The 26765-nt window shown below is 52.9% G+C and overlaps 1 protein-coding gene across 21 annotated transcripts in view; it reads left to right on the forward strand.

The window, feature by feature from the left end:
- The window catches only part of Jakmip1 (janus kinase and microtubule interacting protein 1), a 143408-nt gene extending 116862 nt beyond the window's left edge, over positions 1–26546 (forward strand). For 11 of the 21 annotated variants that reach the window (XM_078021005.1, XM_040292679.2, XM_040292678.2 and 8 more), the window contains 11 exons: positions 1007–1069; positions 2797–2895; positions 5561–5662; positions 6378–6431; positions 6997–7062; positions 12946–13014; positions 14162–14251; positions 17284–17487; positions 22317–22382; positions 25234–25278; positions 26396–26546. In XM_078021005.1, the coding sequence (XP_077877131.1) occupies positions 1007–1069; positions 2797–2895; positions 5561–5662; positions 6378–6431; positions 6997–7062; positions 12946–13014; positions 14162–14251; positions 17284–17487; positions 22317–22382; positions 25234–25278; positions 26396–26425 (888 nt within the window). In that variant the 3' untranslated portion in view covers positions 26426–26546. Of the gene's footprint in view, positions 1–1006; positions 1070–2796; positions 3208–5560; positions 5663–6377; positions 6432–6996; positions 7063–12945; positions 13015–14161; positions 14252–17283; positions 17488–22316; positions 22383–25202; positions 25279–26395 lie in introns of those variants that run through there. The other 10 variants (XM_040292682.2, XM_040292685.2, XM_040292684.2 and 7 more) reach the window with 7 other exon arrangements.
- Positions 26547–26765: the final 219 nt, after the last annotated feature.

Consider the following 26765-nt stretch of genomic DNA (forward strand, 5'->3'; position numbering starts at 1 on the left):
GTCCTGCTAATCTTGCCTGGGGTCAGTCTTGAGGCTGTAGTGGTTAGGCAGATCTCCTGGGGCTAGAAGGCCTCATTCTCTTCTTGCCATTTGTGTCAGCTGAGGCCTCAGGGAGGAAACCTGACTTTTTTACTTGGTGGCCTGGGAGCAGGAAAAAAGGATAAGCCCCCTGTCTGAGTACTTACCAAGCCTCTGTTTATATCACATTTGTCCCAGTAGTCAGGCCATGTCACAGCCAAGTCCAGCTTTAAAATTGGAGAAGTAGGCCCTACATCTTGTTGGGAGGATTGCAGAGGGTGTAGCAGAGAGATGGAGGGGAAGCTTCAGCCACCTTCATAAACAACCTGTCATGAACAAGAAGGCAAAGGGACAGCTGACACCACTGTGCCTATGTGAGGGTCAGCGGTGGTGCAGGATGAGCAATGTTAGGTCCAAGGGAACGAGGAGGAGCCAGGGCCTTTTCTGGACATTCCATGGCATGGGATCAGGTCCTGGGTTGGGCCTTGGCTTCAAAGCATCCTGGAATACAAGCGCTGGTGGGCCTGGCCTGCTGGGAAGGGACCTCACCCAGTTCTAGTCCTGCTGCTGACCAGCTGAGAGGCAGGGAGCTGGAGAAGGCTTCCCTTGCCCTCATGTACTCGCCCCTCCATCCCCATGATGCTTGCTGAGTGCCAGCTCTGCCTGGCTGGGGATGCCCCAGCGTCAGGAGAGACTCCGTGCCCTGTGCTCGCAGCCCACTCACATGGGAGCTGGCTGGGCAAGTGATGGAAGGACTGTGGACTGGCAAGGCTGTGGGCACAGGCTGGCCTTCAGGTGTGGAGCTGCTCCTTTACCTGGCAGGGTGGACGCGCACCTGTGGGGAGCCACCCAGGGGAGAAAGGTCTCACTCCCTGCTGCTGCTCTTTCTTGGGTTAGGGTTAGAGGTAGGATGCGCTCATGCAGGCGTGGTCTTTTCTTGGAAGGTGACCTGCCCCAATGCAGTGACTCGTTTGTTGCTTTCCTGCAGGATTCCACGTGGGTGGAGGAGAAGCAGCTGCTCATCAGAACAAACCAAGACTTGCTGGAAAAGGTATGTGGCCTGCTTCAGGGTCACAGGCTGAGGCCAGCCTATGTGAGCCCATTCCATGCTCTGGGTACATTCCAGGGACCAGGGCACCTCGCTTGAGAAGAGGCCTCTGCTCTGTCCTCTGTTCTGGGCCCTCAGAGCTGACAGAGGAGCCACTCCCAGGTCCCCTGCAGAAGTAGGGAGGGCTGGCCCCAGCTCTCAAATTGGACACCCTGGCTACCTCTGCCATTGCTCTGGGATTCCAGAGGCCCTGGTCATTGAGCAAGCCCTCAGACCACCTGAGCCCAGATCAGCTGACCCTACTGGGAGCTGAGCCTCTGACCTGCCCTCTCTAACCATAGGCCTTGCTGGAGCTCTCCTAGGAGTCTGCATGGGGAGAAGACCAGATGCTTTGGGATTAAGACTGTAGCCTCTCCCTACTTAATTTATTTAGGTACTACGGATTGAACCCAGGGGCACTTAACCAACCCATATTTGCAGCCATTTATTTTTATTTTGAGATAGGGTCTCACTAAGTTGCTTAGAACCTTGCTAAGTTTCTGAGAGTGGCCTTGAACTTGGAATCCTCCTACCTCAGCCTCCCCAGTTGTGGGGATTGTAGGCATGTACCACTGGGCATGACTCCCCACCCACTTTAAAAAGTTAATTACGAGTTGTGCCACCATTTCCCTAATATGGGTTTAGAAGAGTTTCATCCCCATGAAGACTCCCTGCTCAGTTGCAGTCACTCCCAGTCCCACCCCTCATGCCCCTGCACCCACTAGTCTGCTCCATAGGTTTCCTCTCCTGGATGCTACAGGTGAGTGCCATCAGGCCCTTGGCGGGCTTTGCCTTAAACATCTGAGTGCAGGACAGGGTGAGCTGGCCTTTTCCCATGGGAGGCCAGGTCAGCTGCACCCTGCTGCCCACTGCTGTGTGGTGTTTGCTAGCTCACTGCCTCATTTTCTGGAGGCATTTGGGCAGGACGGTCAGTGTCATGGGAGGCAGTCCTCTGTGTCAGGGGAGTTCAGCATTCTTGATTGTGCTTACTAAGTTCTGGGAGCTGCAGAAAACACCCACACAGGTTCCACATGTGCCCCAGAAGAGAGCCCTTGTGTGGACCTCCTCCTTACCAGGAAGAGGGAGGACACGGAGATCAGGGGTGCTACTCTGAGGACTTCCCCAAAGCCCTCACCACGTGTGTTGTCACAGTGGCCCCTCACTGCTGCCAGGCAATGGGCTCTGCCATACCTTCTTGGGCAGAAAAAGGCCCAGGACACTTCTGTTGTAACTCGTCTGTGTCTCTGGCTGTCTTGCTTCCCAGACTGCTGTGCTCTGGGGGTGACCACTGCCACACAGGCTTCTTAGGAAGGCTTGGCAGAGAGACAGACAGCCGTGCTCTGCTGCAGCCTGCAGGGCCGTCCAGGTGGGCTAACCCTGGGGGCTCGGGCTGGAAAGACTCCGGGCAGCCTTTGGGAGCAGAAGCCCTGGCGTGGCACTCTTGCTTCCTGCCCCTTGACCTCAGGGCAGGGTCTCCGGGGCTCTTTGCCTCAGCTTCCCCATCATTCATTTGTTCAGCAAATATGTCAGCAGTTTCTGGTTTGCACCTTCCTGGATGCTTGCTGCAAAGTCTGCCCCGTGGCTGGTTCCCTGTCCTCCTCAGGCCACCATTGAGGTAGCCCACGATCAGGGGACCTAGTTTGAGGTGGCAGCTGCTGCTGCCCGTTAATGCACAGCTGTCTTTGCTCTAGATTTACAGGCTGGAAATGGAGGAGAACCAGCTGAAGAGCGAAATGCAAGATGCGAAGGATCAGAACGAGCTGTTAGAGTTCAGAGTGCTAGAGCTCGAAGTAAGAGACTCTCTCTGTTGTAAGCTCTCAAATGGAGCAGACATTCTCTTTGAACCCAAACTGAAATTCATGTAAAGCTCCCTGCCGTTCCCAAGCATGTGTGAAGGGACATGTTAGCGTTTCTCTCCTTCCTTCCTTCCTTCCTTCTTTCTTTCTTTTTTTTTCTTTTCAATCTGTATGTTCAGAATAATTTCACTGCCTTAACGTGTTCTGGAGAGGGTGCTCGCCGAAGTCTGTGGACCTGTACAGAGCTAATATATTTATTGCCTACGGCTTGTTTTGCACTTAATAAAATAATTTGTTTTTGCAATATTTTGCCTTTTTTATTTGTGTTTCATTGCCATAACTACTTCTTTCCTGCATGCATAGTCACTGGGTCTGCACTGTGCAAACCTGGACAGAAGCACTGTTGCAATTAATAACACACCTTTGTAAATGATCTTGCATGCAGCACATCTCACCTTTTGAAATAGCAGAGTCTGACCCAGCCAGCTGTTGACTCTCTAATGTGTTTAAAGCCAGTTTGGGCCCATTTTCTATTTGCAAGTTAAATACAAGGTAAGTAGAGGCAGGGTAGGAGGATGTGTCTGCAGAGACGGTTAAGAAAAGGAGTTACTTGCTCAAATTTTTCAGTAAATACAGACCCAGGCACCACAGCAATTTGGACTAAAGAAATTATTATTCATAACTCCAAATATAACTCAAAGTGGCTGGAGGGAGATTGAATGCTGCTCACAGGTAGAAATTGTGTTCCTCCAGGAACTCCCCAGTGCACCAAGTGGGACTCAGTAAAAGAATATTGATGGTTTAATTGCTTCCAAGAGAACTCTTGCCTTGGTGTGTTACTGTATTGCCTTGCTCTCACGATACTTCATAACTCCCTTTTGTTTCTGTTTAAAAGTCATCGGCATCTTAAACATCACTTAAGTTTGTGACAGTTTCTCTGAGCTCTCGTAGTGATGCGGCTCTGCTTCCCCCAGCTGACCCTTGCATGTATGAAACCTCAGTGGAAGTGAGTGCCTCACGGTGTCTGTGGCTTTTCTGATTTTGTTTTCTCCTCCTGCTTGAGTTGAGTTCTGTTCGCCTTAGAACTGACCAGCTGGACCTTGTCATGATGGCAAGGCCTGGGCCAAGAGTCCCTCAGCACCAAGTGCTACTGCTACTCACTCTCCCTAGACCTGAGTGTTTTAAAAGTGTCAGAAATCAGAAGTCCTGTGAGGTCGTCATTGGTGCCTCTGCCATTGTTAGAAAGCTGCACATGTCCTTGTCAGGAGCCTTCCTTAAAAGAACTCCATAAGCTTGGTTTACTAGGATTTCCATCTCCGTCTGAATTCAGAGCCATTGGGAACCACTTTTCTGACTTGTACTCTTATCCATTATGATCTTCTTGGATCACTTTCCTATGGAGACTCCATTTAAATAAGTATTGCTGGTAGAATGGTGTCCAAAGAAGTGAACCATGGTTTTTGTTCTTGGCTCCTAGGACTGTTCCAGGCCTAGGCTAGCTGGGTGGGGCTTCCTGGAAATTCACTGAATTAATAGCCCCTTCGTCTTCCCTTCAGAAGCGTGCTGAGACATGCCGCTGACTTTGTGCTTGGTTATTTAGATAGTACCTGCCTCACAAGTTTGCATGGGGTCAGTCGACACAGTGAGGTGCCTGGCAAAGAGAGACACACCACAGCTGGTAGCTTTTGTTCTTCATTGAAATTTAGTTCAAGTTGAATTTTTAAAGGAGTCCATTGGTTCTGTAGTTAGATTCTGCTAAAATGCCCCAAAGCAAGTTATTATTACCATTCTATAATTTGAATCAAACAAAAGCAGTTTACTTAAGGTGTGATTTGAAAGGGTCTTCTCAGCCTGTGCTGGAGGTCTACAGTCAGCTCTGTGAAGGAAACACATTTGAGACCAGGGTCCTGTCGTACCGGTATACTTTGTCCCCATAAGTACACCCAGGCTTGTCCTGGCCTTTCTGAAACTTGTCACTTGGTGTGTGACTAATAAGCTCTTCTTCTGGGAAAATACTTCCTTCATAATTGAGATTTGACATTAAATCTAAGGCTGGGCAGAACTAAGATCATTGGTTGTGTTAGTGTGGGTCAAAAAAGAATTGTGAGCAGAGCCAACAGATTATACTGGAAAGAAAGTGAAGGCAGGGCTGGGCCTGACTCTGTCATTCACTAGAAAAGGACCTGGGACTCGGCCTCCCCGAGCTTCCATCTCTGTTTGCAAAAAAAAAAAAAAAGTTTGTGTCTGGCTCTCAAGGTTGCATGGGGACCCGTCAGCACACTGAGGTGCCTGGCACAGAATGACACACACCACACCTAGTGGCTTTTGTTGCCCATTGAAATTTGGTGCAGTTGCTTTTATCAAATTTTGTAACTCTGTGACTTCCTGGGTTTCAGTCTTGCAACCAGAAGACTCATGAGACCCTGCTAACCATTTCTTCCTAGCTGAGTGGTAAGAGGTAAGCCAATGTGCAGAGACAGTCTCCCGCCATGGAAGGCGAAGATGTCCCACTCACGGAGGAGGCCTGTGCGGTCTGCGTGTGCGCTGTAGTCACACCTTTGCCCACCGGAGTGCGTTGGTTTTTGCTGATAACATGGGAAAATGGCAAGTGGTAAATAATCCAATTGAGTTCTGTCTTTAAACCGAATCTTTTCCCCAGGAGAGAGAGCGGAGGTCGCCAGCCTTTAACCTCCAAATCACCACCTTCCCCGAGAACAACAGCAGCGCCCTCCAGCTGTTCTGTCACCAGGAAGGAGTTAAGGTAGCGTGTGGGGGGGGGCCTCCAGCGAGCTGAGGCCACAGGCTCGCTGAGTGCCAGACTGGTGAAGGGGGATTGTATTCTGGGGCCAAGAGCAGAATTTATTGTAATGAGATAGCCCTTGGCCTCCACCCTGTGTTGAAAGGCAGTGAGATCACTTTAGAAGGGTCACCAGGTGTTACCCTGTTTTCCTCCATGTCTGGGATATGGGCTTACTGCAAACCCCAGCCTGCCACTGCCCGGCTCTAGCCTGGAACCTCTCTGAGCCTCAGTCTCTGGGCAATGAATTCCAGATGGCAGTGCTCCTACATCGAACTAGAGTGACCATGAAGTTAGATAAAGAACAGACGTAAAGTGCTTGGCACAGTGCCTGACACTAGGAAGTATCTTGCAGGTGGCCACCGTGGTGGTAATAATGGCCAGCATTTGCCACATACCTGAAGCCCTGCTAGGGCCTGCGGGCCGTGGCCTTCCAACCCACACATTCCACAGGCCTTTCTCAAAAGTGGTGTTTATTCTGGTGTAAAACTCAGCCAATAAGTTGCAGCTGCACCTTCTCTCCTCTCTCCCCGAAGGAAAAGCTAGAGGCAGGGCTCGCCCTCTGTAGGCACCAGGAGAGGACGGGCGCGGTCCGTCCACACGCAGGGTGTAGCTCTGGGAATTGGTGTGGATGGTCTCTGCTGCTCACACAAAAATGAACGTTGGAAATCTTTTCCAGGATGTGAATGTTTCTGAACTTATGAAGAAACTAGATATCCTTGGCGATAACGGGGTAACTATGAGCAATCCGTTTCCGGTTCGTGTTCTTGTTTTGATCTGGGCGTATTCTGTGTGGCTTTTGTTTTGTTTTAATTTCTCTCTAGTTTTAGAGATCTAATAAGTACAATGTAAGGCTTTTGTATGGCTATGTTCCTCTGTGGGTGGTTGGGTCTGAATCTGTCAGAAGTGGGATTTCAAAGTGAGGTTGCCCTTACAGCCTGTGAGTAATGAGAGAGAAAAAGCCTAAGGACCAGTACCCAGAGAGAAGGTGGGCTCACACAGGTTGCTGAAGTCAGAAAGTGACACTTTGCCTTCCTAAAGATTGGCTTGAATGGGGCACAGATTCTTGAAGTCTTAAATCTTAAAGGCAGTCCCAAGGCAGGTGGCTCCTGTCCCTCTGGGTGGCAGCTGTTCACTGTGAAGTCCAGAGGGACAGGAGCTCTCTGCCTTGAATCGCTGACCCCGTTAGTGAGTGGGGTTGACCCCTGGGGTACGGCTCAGAGTGGAGCCTGGTGCTGACTGTCTGCCCGTGGATTGGGATCCAGTGTAAAATGCCCTTGCCCATTTTTCTGTTTTAGAATTTGAGAAATGAAGAACAGGTTGCAATAATCCAGGCTGGAACTGTGCTTGCCCTGTGTGAAAAGGTAGACCCAGCGGCATTTCTGTGCTCACACCTTGTCCCAGCACCCAGCACCATACAAGAAACTGTACATTGGTGTCTCGCTTGTTTGGGAGCATGTGTGTCGATCAGTCTGCTCTGCATGTGCATATGCATGCCTCTTCACATTCTGATGGAAAGCCATACACCACATGCCCTTGGTAGAAAAGGCCAGACTGCAGGAGGGACCGACACCCCATCAAGGAAGCAGTGGGTGATGCGTATGCTGCCTCTGGCTTTCTCCCACTCCCGTTTTCTTAGCTTAGTTGAAATCTTACTTAGCATCCAGCTCTTCATCCTGCTTTACAAGACATTCTAGATGGCTCACAAACATGTATCTCGACAGCTCTGCCTCCTTCTGTCCTATGGTTACACTGTAGAGAACATCCTCTGCCGTCAGCTGCTGGGCTGTCCACTCTACCTCTGTTTGCCATCATGCCCTCAGTGGTGGACACCATCACACATAGATTTCTGTGCATTTGAGAACTGACCACAGGACAGACTCTAGAAGTGGAATCCTGAGGCAATCGAAGGGCTCTGGCAATATCCAGGTGGCTTCCAGAGAGGGGCACCAGTGACCTCCTGTCGATTTCATGCTCAGCGTGGCGTTTTACCACAGAAAAGAACTCTCAATTTCATGGCTAGAAACGTTATGACGTCATCATGTCCTTCTCATTTATCTGGGTGCTAGTGGTAGTGGACGTTTTGATGTGTATTGCCTATTTTGTTCTTCTTTCTTGCGAGTTGTAATTACATTTTGTTTGAGGATTTATTTTCCTCTGGGTTTGTTTGTTCGTTCATTCGTTTGTTCATTCATTCATTCATTCATTCATTCAACAAATAAGTCTTTGTTGTAATTGTTTCTCTTACTGACTTGCCTATGTGCTTTACATATTAAAGATATTAACTTTTTGACCTTTTATTTTAAAAAACGCATTCCTGACTTGTCTGCCTTCTACACTGGTTTAGAATGTTTTCAGTGCACACCGCTCAAGGTAGTTCTTCCTGTCTGTGGATCTTATTCCTTCCAAAGCACATGAGTGAAGCTTTAAAATGCTGCTTTCGAGTAGTGTTTTTGGTGAAGCCTTACTGCTCTTAATCCAGATTCTTTCCAGAATCTCTGGAAGGGCATTTAAAATATAGTTTTCTTCCCCAGGTGTTTTTCCATCACCCACACCCCTTCCCCCCAACAAACAAGTAAAGGGCACTAAAGGTTGGTGGCAGACTTAGGCAATGCCTTGCCCCTGGTCACACGGTCGGGAAGGGCGATGCAGGTGTGGAACCCGGCTTTTTCTGGCTCCCATCTCTCCATCTGGCTGAGCTTGCTCCCTCCAGGGAACAGGACTGAGGATGGCTCAGGGCCGTCGGGTGGGCTGACTGGAGGCGGGTTCCTGGGCTGAGTTGGGCACATTCAGTGCACCATTGTCAGCAAGACTGAACGTGTCCAGCCTCATGTAGCAGGGCTCCATAGAGTAAAGTGCTGGTGAGTCACTGGCTCAGTTCCTTCAACGCTCATTGCAAGATTTACCGAGAAGGTTCTTGCAGGTATGAGGGCTTCAATGGCCCGCATGGGGTGGAGGTGCCCTCTGCTAGATGCTGCCTCTGTGAGGCCTTCCTGGCTTGGATCTTGTCCCCCACTTGCCAGCTGCAATCTCCTGGAGATGCAGCATGAGAGTCCTGGTGCCCTGCTGGTTCGTGTCAGGATCCAGGACACCCTACTTAAGCAGAGTCCAGTGTGGCTAAGCCCTAGCACTGGGCTTAGTTCCTAGAGGCACTTGAGCAATGCCTGTGGACTGGTGGACTGGGGTGGCTGGTTCGCAGTGGGGCTAGGGTGGTAGGCGTTGGTGGGCTGCTGTTTCTAACCCTCGGCTGCATGAAGGCCAAGGCTGCAGAGGTTCAGGGCCTTGCTGGGGCACTAAGTCACTCACTCACCTGAGCCTTCCTGAAAGGCCCCTCTCATACCCTGAGGGATCAGTCGCTCTAGGCCTTGACCTTAGATCTCTGTGTCCTTCTCTCTCAGCCTTTGTCTCACATTAGCATCTCCTGTTGACAGCTGAGGATATGGGCACTCTGACTTCTGGCTTTGACCCTTGCCATCCCTTCCCAACTCCCAGCTTAAAATATGGTTTTCTTCCCCAGGTGTCTTTCCATCACCCACACTCCTTCCCCCCAACACACAAGTAAAAGGCACTAAAGGTTGGTGGCAGACTTAGGCAATGCCATCCCTTCCCAACTCCCAGCTTGTACCCTTCTTGCCTCCTCCCGCTTCTTGCTAGCTGCTGCCCCGACCACCAGAACCTTTCCAAGCTTGTCAGCCTTGTACCTCATTTGGTGCCCTAAATGCCAGAGTGATGCCAGCTTCCCTGGCCTGCCAGCTCCTCACAGACCCCATCAGGTGTGGCAAAATACGGGCCTGTGGCTGATGTTTATGGGATCCCAACTCTGGTGCTGCCCAGAGCTGCCTAGCTCCCATTTGGGATAGTCCTTAGAGTGCAAACTCCGCTGTTTTCTCAGTTCAGGATCCTGGAGACATCAACCAGGCCATTTTTCTGTGAATAAAGGTCAAATTGGTTTGGGAATTACTGTGTATTACTACTTGGGGGAATATTCAAGAAGATAAACAGGCCCTGGGCAGGGTGGGAGCTGGGTCGGCAGGTCCCCTGAGAAGGCCAGCAGGACAGCTGGGTGACCAGCAATCCAATTTGCTTGGGACTGAGGTGGGTACTGGTCCTGGGAACTTCAGTGTTAAAACAGGGACAGCTGGGGGCAAATAGGGACAAATTGGTCACCCTAGAGCTGACAATGCAGAGAAGGTCATAGAAAATGTGGGTCTCTGCATCACCACTGTCAGATAAGACTTGGTCACAAGTGCCAGGCAAGCCCCTTCCTACCAGATACATCTTGTTTAAAAAAAGGTGTTCTTCAGTGCAGTACTGGGACCCAAACAGACCACAGTCCACTTCAGTTTTCTCTTGGAGGCACATAAGTGCAGTGCAGCCTCAACTGGTCAGGAGCAGCATAGGATGGCATCCTCCCTGGGTGTGTGCCCCACTCCTAGCAGCTAGCACTAGGCACAGACTTTAAGGTGCAGGCCAGCAAGCTCCCCAGTCCTGGCCCCATGGCTTACTCACTTTGGCACATGGCACGTGCCCTGCAGAGAGGCTCAGGCATAAGACATTTGTAGGCATGTAGATCATGCCCAGGTCTGCCTCTTTGCCTTCAATTTCAAAACTGACCAAGAAGTAGACAAAGGACTCAAAAAGATAGGAATAATGAAAAATCTATGTCCCCTCTGCTAACATAAAGATTAGAGAGTGATGTGTGGGCCTGCAGCCACAGTCCAGCTGTCTAATCACTGAATCTGTCAAAGTTGTGGGACCCTCTCTGGAGAGAGGGGAGGAGATCAGCCCACCAGCTGCAACGGGTCCTGGCCTTGCACCTGAGGAGCCCCAGGAGCTGGCTTTGGACCTGTGACTGCTGGAAGAGGACACCCAGCTCCTTGCAGCCCTCAAGTGGCAGGTTTGCCTCCCCTCCCCTGTGAGATCTCTCTGCTGGGGGTTGAGCAGAGCCATGATGAGCCTGGAGGGTCTCTGAGGTGTTAGCGAGGCTCAGTAAAGATCTGGAGGTACTCTGGTGTATTCCTGATCTCCACGGGCCAGGAATTCAAGGCCAGCTTTCTCTGCCCTCCTGGTACTGGCCCGGTGACTAAAAAGGACCTGTAAAGATTTTCCTTTATAAGCAACATAGGCACCTAATATACATCTATATTTAACAAGAACCATTACCTGACAGCGGGCTCTACAGAGTACTCTGAGAGCAGCTTGTGGTAATGATGCAAACAGGAAGTGCTCCCCATTTTAGTTCTAGTTGTTTCTGATTGCTTGCATTAGGATATTAAATAAGCCCATATCTATTCTCATGAAGTTGCCGCTCTTGGCAGGGCTTAAGGACTGCTTGGTTGGCCCCCGCTGCGGCTGCTGGCTCCAGGGCCTGCTCGGGGACAAGCTCTGACATTGTTAGGAGAGATCCTAACTGTGCCTGTCCCGTCTCCTTCCCTTGTGCAGCCCGCCCACACCCTCCTCCACTCGGTAGATGTTCATTAGGCACCTGCTGCATGCCAGGCCCTATGCTGGGCAGGGAAATGCAACAGGAGTCAGATGGGGGACCTAGGGGGCAGGGAAGCTGACCACAGCATCTTCCAGGTGAGCTCAAATAAAGAGCACAAGACTCATGACTCAGGAAACAGGGTGGGCTTCCTGGAGGGGTGAGACCAACCTGGGCCAGAAGGCTGGGTAGATGTTAGCTTGGCAAGAGCCTCCTGCTGAGGCTGGGCCTGGGAGAGGGGGGTGTTACGGGCAGTGGGAGCTACCTGAAAGGCTCTGAGGTGAGAAAGACCTTGGCTTGTCCCAAGAGCTAAATGTAGTTTGGGGTGACTAGGGGAGTTTTGAGTGAAGATAGGAGCCTGTGTGAGCCTTGCAGGGACACACCCTGCAGGGCCCTGTAAGGGTTGTCAGGAGTGAGGGGATGTCTGGGAGGACGCTGAGCAGGTGCAGGGAGGTTCCAACAGTTATGTGTGCTTTGGAGAGAAATGCTGGCCAGAGCTCAGGAAGGGCTTAGTGTGTGAGGGTGGTGGGACATGAGCCTGCGGCCAGGAGGGGGCCGAGCTGTGGGTGGTCCTGGGTGAGGAGTGCAGCAGATGGGTCTTCTTACACAGAAGAGAGGTGCCCAGGGGCCTCCCCTCCAGGGACCTTCTGAGGCCTAGCTGTGAGCCAAGATGCAGGGAGCTGTACATGGGGCACAAGCATGGATCAGAGCTGGATGGAGACTCTTCCGAGTGAGCAGAGTGTAGAGGAGGGCAGAGCTGGGGGAAGGCCAAGGGCAGGGCTCCCGCCCAGCACAGCAAAAGTTTAGGAGCCAAAGGTCTGAGGAGGTGCAGCCAGAGAAATTTCCCAAGGAAGCTAAGGGGACCCTCAGAATCAGAAAAGGCATAGTCACCAGGCCTCCACAGGCTCAAAGGCACTCATTTACGCCTGCCACCAACCTTAGGTACACCTCTGTGGCTGGGACACCCCACAGTTTTCCCCACAAGTCAATCACCTGGTGTCAGTGACTTCTCCCTCCTAGGTGGGCTCCCCATAAAGACATACCCATGCCTATATCTGTCTGCAAGCTCACTCTCAGCCTAGATCCCAGAGGGAAGCTAGAGAGGTCTCCCACCCCTTACCTGCCATTCAGGTGCCCATCCCACATTCCCAGGAAAGTCAGAGGCTCACCCTGGAACTCACCCACTCTCATGCCCTTGCACACCCGCTGTGTGTATGCCCCCTCTCTGCCCAGTCCACATGCCACAGTGCTTGGTGCTGGGGAGGAGGGCAGCGGCCTAGGACTTCTGCAGATAGGCTTGAAATCCTGGTTCCCCACCTGTGTGACCTTGGACAAGGTACTTAACTCAGCCTCCATGCTTGACTTACAACACAGGGTAATGCTGCCTACCTTGGGGCAGTCAGGAGAGGTTAGGAGAGGTGACATTCTGCTTCTGTGACACCAGCTGCATGAAGCTCACTTGCTCATCTGCAGATCTCCTGAGTACACACTTGCAGCCTTCCTCACGCCTGTCTACCCACGCCAAGTCCACACTGCCACACCATATGCAGGTCATCTGCACACCTACCGCCACCTTACACATGGGCCCGGCCATGTGTACACAGATGTCCTTTCCACACACACTGGTGTGCGTGGGTATCCCTGACCAGATCCATCCTCAAGCAAACACCTTTCCATGACGCAGAAACAGACCACGAAACCTCAGATATTCAAGGGGTTCCCGTTCTCATTGGGCTGTGCCCCTCCTGTCCCTGCTATTTTGTAGTGGCTGAAGCAGATAGAGGGAACCGAGGCAGCTCTGACCCAGAAGATGCTGGACCTGGAGAAGGAGAAGGTAAAAGACCCAACCATCTGGGGGAGGGTCCACTGAGCTGCTCTTGGGGAGGACTTGGCGCACGTTTCCATGATCATGTACCTGCGTGCATTTCCAAATGTGGCCCCTGCCCTATGGCAGTCCTGAGTCATTGTTGTCCACCCACTTCTCCTTTCATTCTCAATTGCTCACTTAAAACATTTTTTGGTGCCTCTGCTACATCCTGGGCTCACAGGCCCACAGGGTCCTAGATTCCTAGATCATAGGAGTGCAGCCTGAGGGCTTTAGAGGCAGCTCTGACACCAGGCACTTGGCCCAGTGGCAGTGGAGACAGGCAGCTTGAATCTGTTGGCCTTGAGAGCTTGGGGACCTGGACTTTTTCTTATGGTTCCACTCTGCAGCTGGCTGAGCTGAGTGATGAGGGACACCAGGTACAGAGCCAGCTTTGCACAGTGCTTGGTACCTGGGGTAGCTGACACATGGCGGGGACAGGATGGTCTTCACAGGAGCAATGGTGGATGGCGGAGTGATTCTACCTGACCTGGGGAGGTCAGAGAAGACTTCCCAGGAGATATGGGCCTTGAGTTCTCCAAGAACCATTTGATTATCCAAGTAGAGATGGCAGGTGAAGGAGGGAGGTGGCTGGACTCACTCTGGAAGCAGCGTGTGGCAGGGAAGAGCCCTGGGCAGGTGCTAGGAGGCCCGGAGTTGGAGTGCAATTCCTGCCACCAGTGAACTGTGGCAACTAGGACAAGGCACTGGCCCTCTGGCCCTGTTTCCTCATTTATAAAATGAAATGGCTGCCAATGATGATGACCTCCAGCCAGGAGCTCTCCATTCTGGACAGATCACACCCGGGGAGAGTCAAGGAACCCAGAGGGTGGGGGAGAAGGTGTGGCAGGGAGAGTCGCCAAGAGGTGGGGACACAGCCCAGGAGGGAAGGGGGGCTGCTGGGCCACGGCCAGAGGAGCCTGGAAAGACTCCTGAAATCTGGGCTTGGGCACTTGATGGGAGGTGGTGTCCCGCCACCATAGCTAGATGCCCAAGAAGAGGGGAGGCCAATTCCATGACCGCTGCTGTCCAGAAAGGGCAGCAGACAGCTCTACCCAGCCGCACGTCATGGACTCTTGCTCTGACCTCCCCCTGACAGGCACCTCCCTCTTTTCAGGACCTGTTCAGCAGGCAGAAGGGCTACCTGGAGGAGGAGCTGGACTACAGGAAGCAAGCCCTCGACCAGGCTTACCTGGTAGGACCGGAAGTGGGTTTGACACTTTGGCTTTTTGGACTCCACATTAGAGGCTGCTTTCTCCTCGGGGGTTGGTGCTGTTTCCTTATTTAGAGCCCTTACTGGGGCTGTGGGGAGGGGAGATATCACACCATCTTCACATTGTGACTAGAAAGACCTGCAGGTGGCTGATTTTCCAAATCCATCACAATTTCAAAAATTATCAGTTACCTTGATGGCTTCTTGAGATAAGCTTATTAAATTCTAGTAATCGTTTGATATGAACAAAAAGAAACTGATTTTTAAGCTTTCTTTCTTTCTTTTTTTTTTAAAGAGAGAGTGAGAGAGGAGAGAGAGAGAGAGAGAGAGAGAGAGAGAGAGAGAGAGAGAGAGAATCTTTTTTAATATTTATTTTCAGTTCTCGGCGGACACAACATCTTTGTTTGTATGTGGTGCTGAGGATCGAACCCAGGCCGCACGCATGCCAGGCGAGCGCGCTACCGCTTGAGCCACATCCCCAGCCCCCTTCTTTCTTTCTTTATCTTTTTATTTTGTTTGCTTATTTTTTGTGGTGCTGAGGATCGAACCCAGTACTTTACATGTGCAAGGCGAGCACTCTGCCACTGAGCTACAATCTCAGCCCCAAGAAGAAACTGTTTTTTTATGTGTTTGTTTATACTTGAATATTTATTTATGCTTAAAATCCAAAAGTAAGTTTTCCTGTAAATAGGAAAAATAAAATATCCCAAAGGAAGCAGGGGCAGAGCAATGAGTTGAGGTCAGATGAGAGCAGAACAAAAGTAGCCAGTTGTAAAGTCCTGTATGACATTGGGTTTGGGTCAAAAAATTGGTTCTGGGCTTCCTGGTGATAAAGGTCCAGTTTATATGTCCTCACAGCCAAAGCCACACATGTGCTCCTGGCACTGAGAGAATCCTCCTGTGGGGATGGGGATAATGAGAGGACATCCAGGATGTCCCCAGAGTGGAGAGGAGTGGCAGTCTGATGCCACTCCCTTCAGGGAGCATTGCATTGTGCTTAGAAGGCTTGTAGTTAAAATCATTTTACAGAGTGGGCTTGCCCCTGAGAATGCAAACAGCACACCAAAACATGGTCCAGCCTGGGTTCTGTGAATGCTCCGGCAGCCTGGGCTTAGTGTAGGTAGACGGGAGACTCTGGAAGCAAACCCAGTACACCTCCCTGTGACCCTGGGCCCTTCCTGTGGAGACTGAGGAGGGACTCCCAGGCCCCAGCAGGAGCTGCACAGCGACGGGATGGATTCAGCCTCTCAGCTCCTATTTCTGAGCCAGCAAGGGAGGGAATGACAGCAGTGAGTAAAGGGAGACCTTCCTTCCCAGCTGCAGGCCGCCTTGGCCTCTCTCTTTAACTGCTTTGGTCTTCCGTGACTCCATCCAGTCTTGGTCCTTTGGTGAACACCCTGGGAGGACCTATCATTTCTGTCCTACTGCATTGCCCCACCCTGACACCTCCAACAGCTCTGAGGACACTGCCCAGGAGATGCTTTGGAAAATCCAAAGGACCTCTCCAGCCTCCATGTGCAGAAGGATGGACCCAGACTCCAAGAGGAAGAGAAGCGAGCAGCTTGCAAGCTCACGGTTCACAGAACGTGATTTTCAAGGAGCTTCTTGCAGAATGCAGAACTGATGTTTCCCAAAACATGCTTCAGGAACCTCGGACTCCATGTTTCTTTGTCTAAGTGCCCCTTGCAGGAAGGCTCTGGGACCCTGGAGTGCAGTTCTGCAGAGAACTCCTCTCTGCGTGCTGATCCTACTGTCCTGTAGACACTAAAGCCATACCTGAAATATATCCTGAAGCCTGAAGTGGGCAGGGTGCCCCCAAGGGCTTTTCATCTCATACCTGGACCCGATCTGATGTGGCCTAGATGAGCTCTAATGGTCAGGGAGGTGGCAGCTCTGTGCATTCGGGCTGGAGCGAGGACAGCAGGTGGCAGACGCATGCCTGGCTCCTGTAGCCTTCAGCTTTGTGAGGGTGGAGTGAAGTGGGCCTCTGGACTCAGCAGGGCTGCTTCCTGGAGGCTGGCCGCATGAGGTCTCTTAGGGAGGTCTCAGCCAGCAGACACAAGCGAGCTTCCCCACCGTGGAGCCCACTGGGGCCTCTGGCTGTGCCATTGGATGGACTCATCCTTCTAATTTCTGAGGGCAAGGATAAGGCCTGTGGCTGGAACCAGTCACTGCCCGAAGGGTCTGAGATCTCACCAGGAAATTGGCCTGCTACAGCTGGGGAAGGGGATTTGCAGAGCCATAGCTGGTAGTCAAGCTATTGGGGGCCCCGGTTGACCTTACCATGGTGGTCTCCATGGTGACAGATGGTGCATCTGTACCACCTGAGGTGTCTTTGTAAGAGAAGCAGCTGTCCCTTGGTGGAGTGGGGTGGGGCTTTAGGGAGATCCAAAGGAGGAATTTCTCTCTCCATCCCCAAATGTCCTAACAAGGCAGCTGTGTTTCTAGGTGGCCAGCCGTGGAGCTGATAGAGTAAGGGTCCCCTAAAGGCTAGAACCTGGCCTTTGTCAGGGTCCTCAGCTGGCCACTGGTGTCCATTCACTTTGCTAGCAAAGGGCACCTTGCTCTTCTGAGGTGGGGACGAGGACATCTTCACTGTCTGCTCTGGGTTAGAGTTGTGTTCCTAACACACTTGAAAACCAGATGCCTGCGCTGGAGACACCTTGTCCCATGACACCTGTTAGAAGGTGGAGGTTTATCCTCAAGGTGAGGAGAGTCAATTGGAAGCCAAAGATGAAATAAAAGCCAGCTGAAGCAAACCCCCCTCTGAATCCCACACTTGAGGGGTTATTTCTTTGGCTTTTTCTTCTTGCCCTTCTCCCCTAGTGCACTGAGGTGAGGCAGCTTGATTTACAGAGTAATTCAGTGCTGCATGCTGGGTGACGACCCACTGCCAGGCTGAGGCCTTGCTGCCCCGGGCCCTGCATGCCCCTTCCCTGCTGAGGCCCCCACTCTGTGTTCAGCAGTAGCAGCCCCTGGCCATGACTGTCCACCCCTTAGTGACCTCTGTGATTTGGGCTGTGCAGAAAATCCAGGACCTGGAGGCCACGCTGTACAATGCCCTGCAGCAGGAGCCGGGCCGGATGGCCAGCGAGGCGCTGAGCGCTGGCCAGCGTGAGGACCTGCAGGCCGCTGTGGAGAAGGTGCGCCGGCAGATCCTGAGGCAGAGCCGCGAGTTTGACAGCCAGATCCTGCGTGAGCGCATGGAGCTGCTGCAGCAAGCACAGCAGGTAGGGCTGTGGCCGCTGCACCCTGCCTGCCGCCCTGCATACCCAGCACTCTAGCCTGGCCGACCCTCAGGGGCGTCTGGTATCCTAGGTACGCTGCTGGACAGCCAGCATGAAGCAGTCCCCCTGGCGTGAGGCCTGTGTGCTCAGGGCCACCCCCTATAGCCTGGCAGGTGTCTCCCCTCCCTTGTGACCAGGAAGAGGACAGCTAATTTGAGAGGTGGATCTGGTAGCTGAAGACCTCGGCATATTCTGAGGTTTTGCTGCACTCTGTGGGTTTAGTGTGCTGCTGGCACAGAGCGGGCAGGTCTCCGGGCTCCTGGGTGACAATGCAGGAAGAGCAGCCGCTGGCACCTGGAACCTATCTGGTGGGCCCTTTACCTCGTGGTGCCCCTGGGGGTGGGCCCTAGAATGCCCATTTCCTACATGAGAAACAGGCTAAGGGGACTCTCATGTGACTGAAGGTCACATACTAGTCAGGGATTCTACCAATAGGAAAGATCTAGATTACCCATGGGGACAGATGCCACAGAAGAGAGGAGAGGAGAGGGAGGATGAGAGAAAGAGCATGTGGGTGAGAGAGTGAGAGCAAGAGAGAGAGAGAGAGAGAGAGAGAGAGAGATGGAAGATTGATTTATTTTAAGGAACTGGCTCCGGCCATTGTAGAGGCTGGCAAGTCAAAGTCTGTAGGGCAGGCCGGAAAGCTGGACACCAGGGAAGAGGGAATCCTGGCAGCAGAGGCCTCTGTCCTTGAGCCAAGCTCCCCAGCTGCACTAGTGGTTCTCAGCAGCTCGCCTCCAGGTGTACTGTTCCCTGGCAGGTGCTGAGGCTTGGCCAGGCCCTTCAGGGCATCACACAGGTGACTGGTGTTGCTGGGATGCTCACCAGCCATCACCATTCCAATGTCACCACATGTAGCAGCAGCAGGACACAGAACCCCAGCCATCCTCAAAGATGTGCAGACTTGGTGTGCACCTGTATGCTGGGACTGTGTGCTAGGCACTTCCCTTTCAGGATTCCCTGGATTTGGGCACCCAGGTAGGGTTCCTGGGAAGAAGGGGTTTTCTTTATGGCAACCAGGGACACAAGGTGTTGGTGGAAGTGTATTGTGCACTTCCACATGCCAGGGCCCCTTCTGGCAGGTGAGTATGGAGGGTGACAGTCTCTGCCTTCCTGGAGAGGGCACTGAGATTCCAGCCAGGGGAACAAGCAGCCCACGGATAGACATGAAGGGTGCTGGACAGCCACAAAGGCAGAGATGCAGGGAGGGGGTGAGCTGGCCTGTTGCCCGCAGAGGGAGCAGCGTGCCCAAAGGCCCTGAGGTGGGGCAGGTTTACTGTGCTCCGTGAGTGCTTTGTGGGTTTTGACAGCTAGAATTTTCAAAGTAGCATATTCTCTCCTGCATGTGTGTATAGGAGCTTTAGGAGAAACCACTAACCTGACATGACAGTTGTCATAAGCTTCAATAAAACTCGGAGGTGTGAGCTGCTGTGTGCAATGCCCAGCCCCTGGTTGGCCTCAGCTAGTCAGGTCTCGTCCCAGTTTAACAGATGGAAAAACAGAGGCCCTCTGGCCAAAACGGCGGGAAGCAGTGGCCTTCCCCTCCCAGCCAGCACAGGTCCATTGCCCCTGTCTCCACCCCAGGTTTATCAGTCATTCCTTATAAGTGTCCATTCTACTCTGATTTGATAGTTTCAAAAATCTGGTCTTTTCAAAAAATAATACTGCAAAACCCATTTATTTTGTTCGAAGGGAAAATGAGACAAGAATTTCAGACCTAAAATACAGTGATTTTCAGTTTTTCTTCCAGGACACGAAAAATGGTGGCTTAGAAGTACATGTGGAAGCTGGGATGTGGCATAGGGCACGGGTGCCAGGGGCAGAGAGGCTTGGGTCTCCTGTCCCCTTGCAGCATGGCCTGAGATAGCCGCTGGGGTTGCCCATCATCCTGAGCTGCCTGCACTTGTCTTGCTCCTATCCCTGCTCACTGCCCGCTCTCTTCACTGTGTCTCCACTAGAACACCAGCTCCCTCAGAATCTGTATGGATCCCTGCTACAATCCAGTGCCTGGCACAAGGCTGGGTGCAAACACAACGTCATAGACGCCACACACAATTCAGTACCACTCCCCAGGACGTGACGCCACAGGCAGCACCACAGCACAGGTGCCCAGCACCCCACAGCAGGGGCTGGGCCAACACTGGCCATTTAGGCATGGACCCTGGCTCTGGCTGTCTGCTCTGGACAGGATAGGCCCATTTCATCTGGCCATAGACTACACACTTGTCCCATGGAATATAGTCCAAATTGGGTCACTTGTCTGCCTGTCCCCAGCCCCCTGCTGACACGTGCATTTCCAAGCCCTATGAACTAAGGGAAAGAGGAAGGGAAAGGAACCCCGATAGCTGGCGTGCCTTCCCCAACAGGATTACTGTGCTTTGCCCACGTTTTGCCTGAGCAGGGGTAGAGGTGAAGCCTCAGTGTGGCCTCGCTGTGCCCCGCCCCTCTGGGGTCTCCTAGCACCTGTTGTCCTGCAGAGAAGTCTGCTGGGACATTATCCAATCGCAGCACCCTCCCCGTGTCTCTGCCCTAGAGGCCTCCACGACACCAGGACCCCTCATCCCCACCCTCCCCAAAGACCCTCAAAAGTCTAGGCCGCTTAGCCTGGCGCTTGGAGCCCCTCCACCTCACCTGGGGCTCCCCTGCTTGCCATCTTGCCGTTTGGCTTTGACTTTCCCAATGCCTGTGTGCCGAGCGCTGTTCCAGGTGCTGGGCTCAGTGGGGACAGAGTCGGCCCCACTGCAGTCCTATCCCAGGGCCTGGGGGAGGCCTGCCATATGGTAAAAGGTTCGTGAAAGGTTGTGGGTGGAGCCCACCCCACACTGTGGGCTGCTGACACTTTGCATGGGCCTCATCTCACCCTAGGGTCAGGGGTCACTGCAGACACAACAGAAAAGGGGCCCAGGCTTGGGGCAGTTGGGGCACTCACTCAAGTCCCTCAGCCAATAAGTTGGGGCCCAGAACCCAAGCCAGGCTGAGCTGAGCTCCCTGCTCACTCTCAGATGCTCTTCTGACCCTGCAACACTATGTGAGACTTGTCAGGGGACTGTTGTCACCAGACTGAGGTCATACACCGTACCTTGTGTGGGAGAATCCGAGGTGCCATTCTTAATCACGCTTGGAGTACTTCCCAGCACCAGGCTCTGCTGTGATTCATGGACACAGCAGTTCCATTGCCCTCAGTGTACAGATGACCGTCCCATCTTCAGAGGGGTCGAGGTCTTCCTCCCAGCTCCTGCATCAGGAGAGTGTTCTATGTCTCCTTCAGGCCAGCCTGCTCTGCTTGCCTGTCCCGATTTTCCTGAAATCAAAATGACATCATTGCCCTGTCTACAGCCTTGTCGCTCCCCAGGATACTCCCAGCTCAATGGGCACCTCATCGGGACATCCCATCCCTCCTGGCCTCCTCACATCCCTTACCTAGGACCCCAGCCTCCTGGTACAAGCTGTCCCCTCTGCCTGGGCTTCCTGTCACTAGCAGTGGACCTTCAGAGCCCTGCCAGACTTGATGCCTCCTCTGGGGTCTCAGCCCTCAGCTCCGTCCTTCACCCACCTGCAGGTCTCTCCAGTGTGACCTGAGTGTGGCCTTTTCGGGCACTCATGTAAGAGAGCACCCCCCACCTCCACCCTCAGTGCTCCTTGAGTCTCAGTGACGTCATTGCTCGTCTGCTGAACAGTCTCTGTATTCATGTGCTGCTGCTGGCTGAACCCTAACTGGTCTCTAAGCTCTTCAAAGTGGGGACTTTGTCTCCCTGGCACATATTGAGCTATAGTTGCAGAGGAATGCCTATAGTTGTGGTTCTCAAAGTGGGTCCCTGGACTAGCAGTGTTCACATCCCCTGGGATTCACTGCAAATGCACCCCTGAGGGGGGCAGTGACCTGCACCAGCAGACCTCCTGCTGACGCTGACGTGGGTGGGGAACTAGGGCTCTCCAAATGCACAGAGGGCTTCTCTGGGTCTCTGGAGGCCACATGTCTTGTTGACTTAAGTGGCCTTCCTTACCCCTCACAGCCCTCTCTCAGTGAATGAGGTCTCTGTCTACATCCAGGGCTGACAAGGGCTGTAGCCAGCTGGGCCACTGGTGGGGTTGGCCCACTTGAGATGGTGAAACTCTCTTGATCATACCACAAACTGGAGAAGGTTGTATTTGCCAGACCTGAGGGTCGAGGGGTGATTGAACAGCCACCTGGGAGGGTGGGTGGCTCACAGGGGCTCAGGAGGTGCAGGACTGAGTGGAGTGTCCCCTGTCTGGGCTGCGGGGACAGAGGGCTTCCTGCAACTCAGTGCTGAAGTGAGAAAGTCTCAGCAGACCTGGTACCTAGTGCCAAGTAGGGTTCTGAGGGGTGGCAGGTGCCCAGAGGTGCCCTCTCCACCCTTCTCCTTCCCCAGACTCCAGCTGAGCAAATGTTGGACAGATTTGTGATTTGGAGTTACAGCCAATCCATGATCTTTATGAGCCGGCCCCAGGCCCCTGCCTGACTTGGTCCTGTTTTGACTTTTGTATTTTTTAAATTTAAAAGGTCTGTCTTGGGGCTGCTATTTCCACCAACAGCTGGAATCCATCTGTAATGACTGGAGTCAGTGGCGTTCCTTTGGGAGCACTGGCTGGAGAGGAGCAGGGTGGTCACAGATGGCACGGGTGCTCACGGAGCTGCCCGCTGCATATTTCACCCTTCGCTGCCTCCACACCGGGCCACCATGAGACGTGAAGGGTAAGGTTTTGAACTGGGACAGCCTACTTTTCATAATGCGTCCTGATCTCTGTTTCAGAGAATACGGGACTTGGAGGACAAACTTGAGCTTCAGAAGCGGCAACTGAAGGAGCTGGAGGAAAAGGTAGGTGTCCGGGGCTCATGGGTCCTGTGACTCTGCCCCTGAGATGCTTCTGGGAAACTTTAGCTTTCCCTGTGGTTTCATAATGTCCAAAGAATGGGTGTGGCCTCCAGCTTTCCCCTCTCCAGTCCTCCCAAAGCAGCACTTCCAGAGAAATCTGTGCCTCCCTCAAGGGACCTCTGTCAAAGAGGCAAAGTGCTGCCCAAACCTCTGCAGCGTGTGTGTATGTGTGTGTGAGTGTGTGGTGTCATCCACAGAATCCCTCTGCCACCTCACGGGGAAGCATGTGGGAGCACTAGCAAACTAACCTCTTTTATCTGGAATAAACTGGGTTAGACTGTGACAGGGCTGTCCTGTCCCCACCACAGACCTGGGCCATCATCCCTGGATTTACTCATGTTAAACGCTTTCCATAGACCAAAAGTCTGGCATGTGTTTCTCCCTCCAGGGGGAAGGAGACTGGTCTCTTGCTGACCAGCGGTGTTTCCCACTCAGCCCCACTGGTCCCTGTGTACTTAGGGCTGTCTTATGGGTGAGGAAACCCAGGTTGAAGTGAATTGGGAAGCTGGTCCTTGGTTCCAGGTGGGAAGGGGCAGCTGGGGTCTTCCCAGATGTTGTGATCACTCTACTTGCACCCAACTCACTCCATTGATCCTGGTGGACACATGGGACTTGTGGGGGACCACACAGGCAAAGCCGCTCGTGGGGGCATTTGCCACTTCCCATGTACCCACCTGGTGGCCACGGATCACTTGAGGACAGGGGCCAAGTTCTATTCATTCTTCATCCAAGTCAGGGAATAGGGGTCCTCTGGTGCTTGTGGGATGAGGAAAGGAATGGTCACACGTGAGCGCAGAGGAAGGCCTCAGTGGCATAGCTAACGTGGTAGAGGTGCAGGGACAGGATGCAGGGCTCCTGCCTCTGCCTGACCAGGGGCGGGGGAGTCTGAGGCTGGTGGGCCTGAGGAGGCCATTCCCTCTTAAAGGCAATAGGAAGAAGGCGCACGGAGGAAGAGGGAGAAGGGCATTTCTGGGCCTACGCCTGTCTTGTGAGAGAACATTAACCCCCAGGAACAAACAGGGCCGTCATTGGGCGTCACTGGGAGCAGGATGTCCAGAAGGGGGCGGCAGCCCTGCCTAGCACTGTGGGCAGGAAAGACAGGACCGCCTGAGGTCAGAGCCCTGCTGCCTAGAGCACAGGGCCTGGCTGGCTGTGCAGCCAGTGGAGTCCTCAAGGGGGCGGCAGGGAGGCAGGGATTGGTGCTGGAGCCCTTCTGGGAAGGCGTCCACTGCGGATTCCTAGAGCCCCCATGGCAGGCGCCCACTCCTGTCCAGCCTCCTGAGAGGATCTCAGGATAATTCCCTTGGAGATTTCCTGGGGTGAGCTGGCTTTGTAGGTCACTGCATCTGGGTTCTGCCCTGGTTTGGCCCAGATAGGCCCTGTAATCAGGGGAATGTGTCTTTTGCTCCCGGCCCGGAGTCCCATCTGCTGCTGGGAAGGCTGCCCTGTCTCCCATGATGGTGGCAAAGATGACATTAGACAGAGGATGAAAAGCTCTTAGCACAAGGCCCAGCCAGATAGGGGCCCCAGCAACCCTCCCACCGGCCTGCCCATCTCCTTGGGACTGGAGGACTTTGGTCAAATAATTACAGAGCCATAGAGGACAGAGAAGAGGCTTAAAACACAGCCCCCTGGGGAGGACACTGGGGAGACACTGGCATCCCTGCCCAGCTCCTTTCCATTCTTTCCTCAAGGCAGGTGCATTGGTCTGTCCCCTTTAGTCCCAGAGGAACTTTCAGAGGCTGTGTATCAAGCAGGAGGCCTCAGCCAGGGAAGGACACCTGGTCAGGCCGAGGACCAGGAGCATTCCAGGGTGCCTGCAGGTCACCCGCATTTCCTCATGGCCACCACCTGGCTGTCGTGATGGGGGAAGCTCCGGCTACCCTGGTCAGTGGCCAGAGATGCTCTGCCACAGCCCCTGGGTGGCCCTTCCTGTCCCGGCTTCAGTTTCCCCATGTGGACAAGGAGGCTAGGTGATCTGATGGCCCCTGCAGCTCTCACCTCCAGGGATTCTAAAGAAGCTGGTGGCCGTTTATCTGGATTTTTACTTTTTTCAATAAATAACATGGTGGAGCTAATACCTTGATTTTTAGGGGGAAAAATAACTATTTCAAAAGCCCCTGGTGATGGTCAGGTAGGTTTCTTGTAATGATTAATGATTCCATTGGAGCAAAGCAAGTCATGAAGAGTTGAAGACATTTTTTTCAATATGGCCTGTATGATTTTTTGTTCCTGTGTGGCTAGGTTTTTCCTGCTGTTTATTTTTCTTTTTAAATCAACTGATCAAAAGACACAAAGAATTTTAAAACAGTGAATCTCTTGGAAGGAAAAAACCCTAGTAGGGATGGTGGGTCATCTGCAGGTTGCGCTGGGTGACCGGGGTGATGACACCTCATCCCTCCTCAACACGGCCTGGTGTGCTTGTGGGAGTCACCCATCATGACCTCCAGAGGGTTGCACTGTCATGCCCACCCAGTTTCAGCTCCCAAAAGTCCCAGATCGGGGTGTAGCCCTCCCCTGGCACCCTGGGTTGGCAGAGTGCTGGGGAAGTTTGCAGGGGTAGCCCTCTGGTCATGGCGTGCTGGAAGCCGGGCGTCCCAGGTGACATCCGCTCCTGAACCTGCTCGTCTCCAGCTCCGGTCTCTAAACCCAACCTGATGTCATAGATCTTGTAAGATGCTGTCATTGAAATCCATACCACATATCTTACATCTTTTTTCTTTTCTTTTCTCTTCCTCATTTTCTTTTGGTCTTATGTTATAGTTTTTGTTCCTTTTTTTGTTTTTCTCACTAGCATTCATTCTGTGGCCTTGACGACTCCAGTGAGCCAGGAACTCGGGTTGGTATGCTTTCCTTTTTACTCATAAAAATGACGATTTTCCAACAAAGGAGGACCCTTCTATCTCTGGCTGGAACAGTGCTGGAGAGAGGGGGTTCCTGGAAGGGGCCTTGTGATGGGTCCCACCCGGGATCTTCGAGTCCTGGTGACCCTGGGGTTCCTGCAGTCCCGCCATGGCAGGGAGGTTGGGAAGGCATGCTGGGACTAGGAAAGCCCTAGTGGAGTTTCATCCACAGAGGGGGTTTTGTTTTATTCCAAGGCCCTTTCCAGTCTGGCCTCAGGTTCCGGTGCTCTCTGTGGCTCTTCTGTAGAGAGTGTGGAGCGAGTGGGCTTGCATGGTCAGGGGACTGCAGGAGCAGGCAGTTAATAAACCAGTGGCCCAAGAGGCCAGACTGTGACTTACCTGCCAAATGCCCAGGGAGCCCTGCTTCTCCCCCCTGAAGACCCTTGCCCCCTTGCCTGGTATGGATATCTATCTGTGCTCAAGAACCACAAGCAAGAAGCCACCCCCGCAGCTGGTCCTGAACTGATCACTGGGCACCTGTCACCCTGAGTCCCTCCTTTGACATCTGAGCCTTCCAAATCTCCTGTTCTGAGTTTCCATTTTGGCCCTGGGGTCTGCCAGGGATCCTGGACTCTAGGGTTCTGCCCTGAATTCAGCCCAGGCCGAGGGACCCAAGCTCTAGAGGTACCCCCTGTGCAGACTAGAGGCCTGGACACCTGGGCTGAGCTCTGACAGCTGGCCCTACCTGCCATCCTCAGGGCAGCATCCCCTGATGCTGACTGCTGCCCACAAGGCTTAGGTCTGGTACCTTCTACCCTAGGGCCAGGGACAGAGCATAGCACATACTGGCTGTCCATTCAATGTGAATGGACAAAGGAATGCTCTCAGGTTGAGACAGCTCACCTCGTCCACTAAGGAGGGGCACGGGTGGGGATGGAGGACAGGAGATTCAAATCCTGCTTGCTATGCCCCTAGATCATCAGGGAACACCCCCTGGGGCTCTGCTGGAGAGCTCAAGATGGCACAGGGTAGGTGGGGGCAGATAAGTTAGGGACCATCCAGCCATTTGAACCTACATTCTTGTTTCACTTCAAATTATTTTTAATCTTACAGGATATAAAAAGAGTTTATGGAATGAGCTGAGTCCTGCGGCAGCCCCAACCCTACTCACACCAAAATTCAACAGCAAACAAGTTATTCAAAGCCCAGAGACTGAAAACAGAACTCACATGTGTTTGAAAACAGCTTTAAAGGGAGGCCTCTCAACGTGTGGCTGCGTCCCAGCTAGCCCAGGCTGAAAGGACTCTGTGGGACAATGGGATCATGTCAAACTCAGTCACAGCTGGGTCCCAATCATGGCACCTTCAGGAGCCTGAGGGGCAGAGACCTGGAAGCCAGGAAACCAAGTGCAATTAGCAGGAACTGAGGGGCTGGAGAGCCACTACACTGTCTGGGGACCAACTTGAGTCCCTGTCCCCACACT

Source organism: Ictidomys tridecemlineatus, chromosome 9, assembly GCF_052094955.1.
Source record: "Ictidomys tridecemlineatus isolate mIctTri1 chromosome 9, mIctTri1.hap1, whole genome shotgun sequence".
Taxonomy (NCBI): Eukaryota; Metazoa; Chordata; class Mammalia; order Rodentia; family Sciuridae; genus Ictidomys; species Ictidomys tridecemlineatus.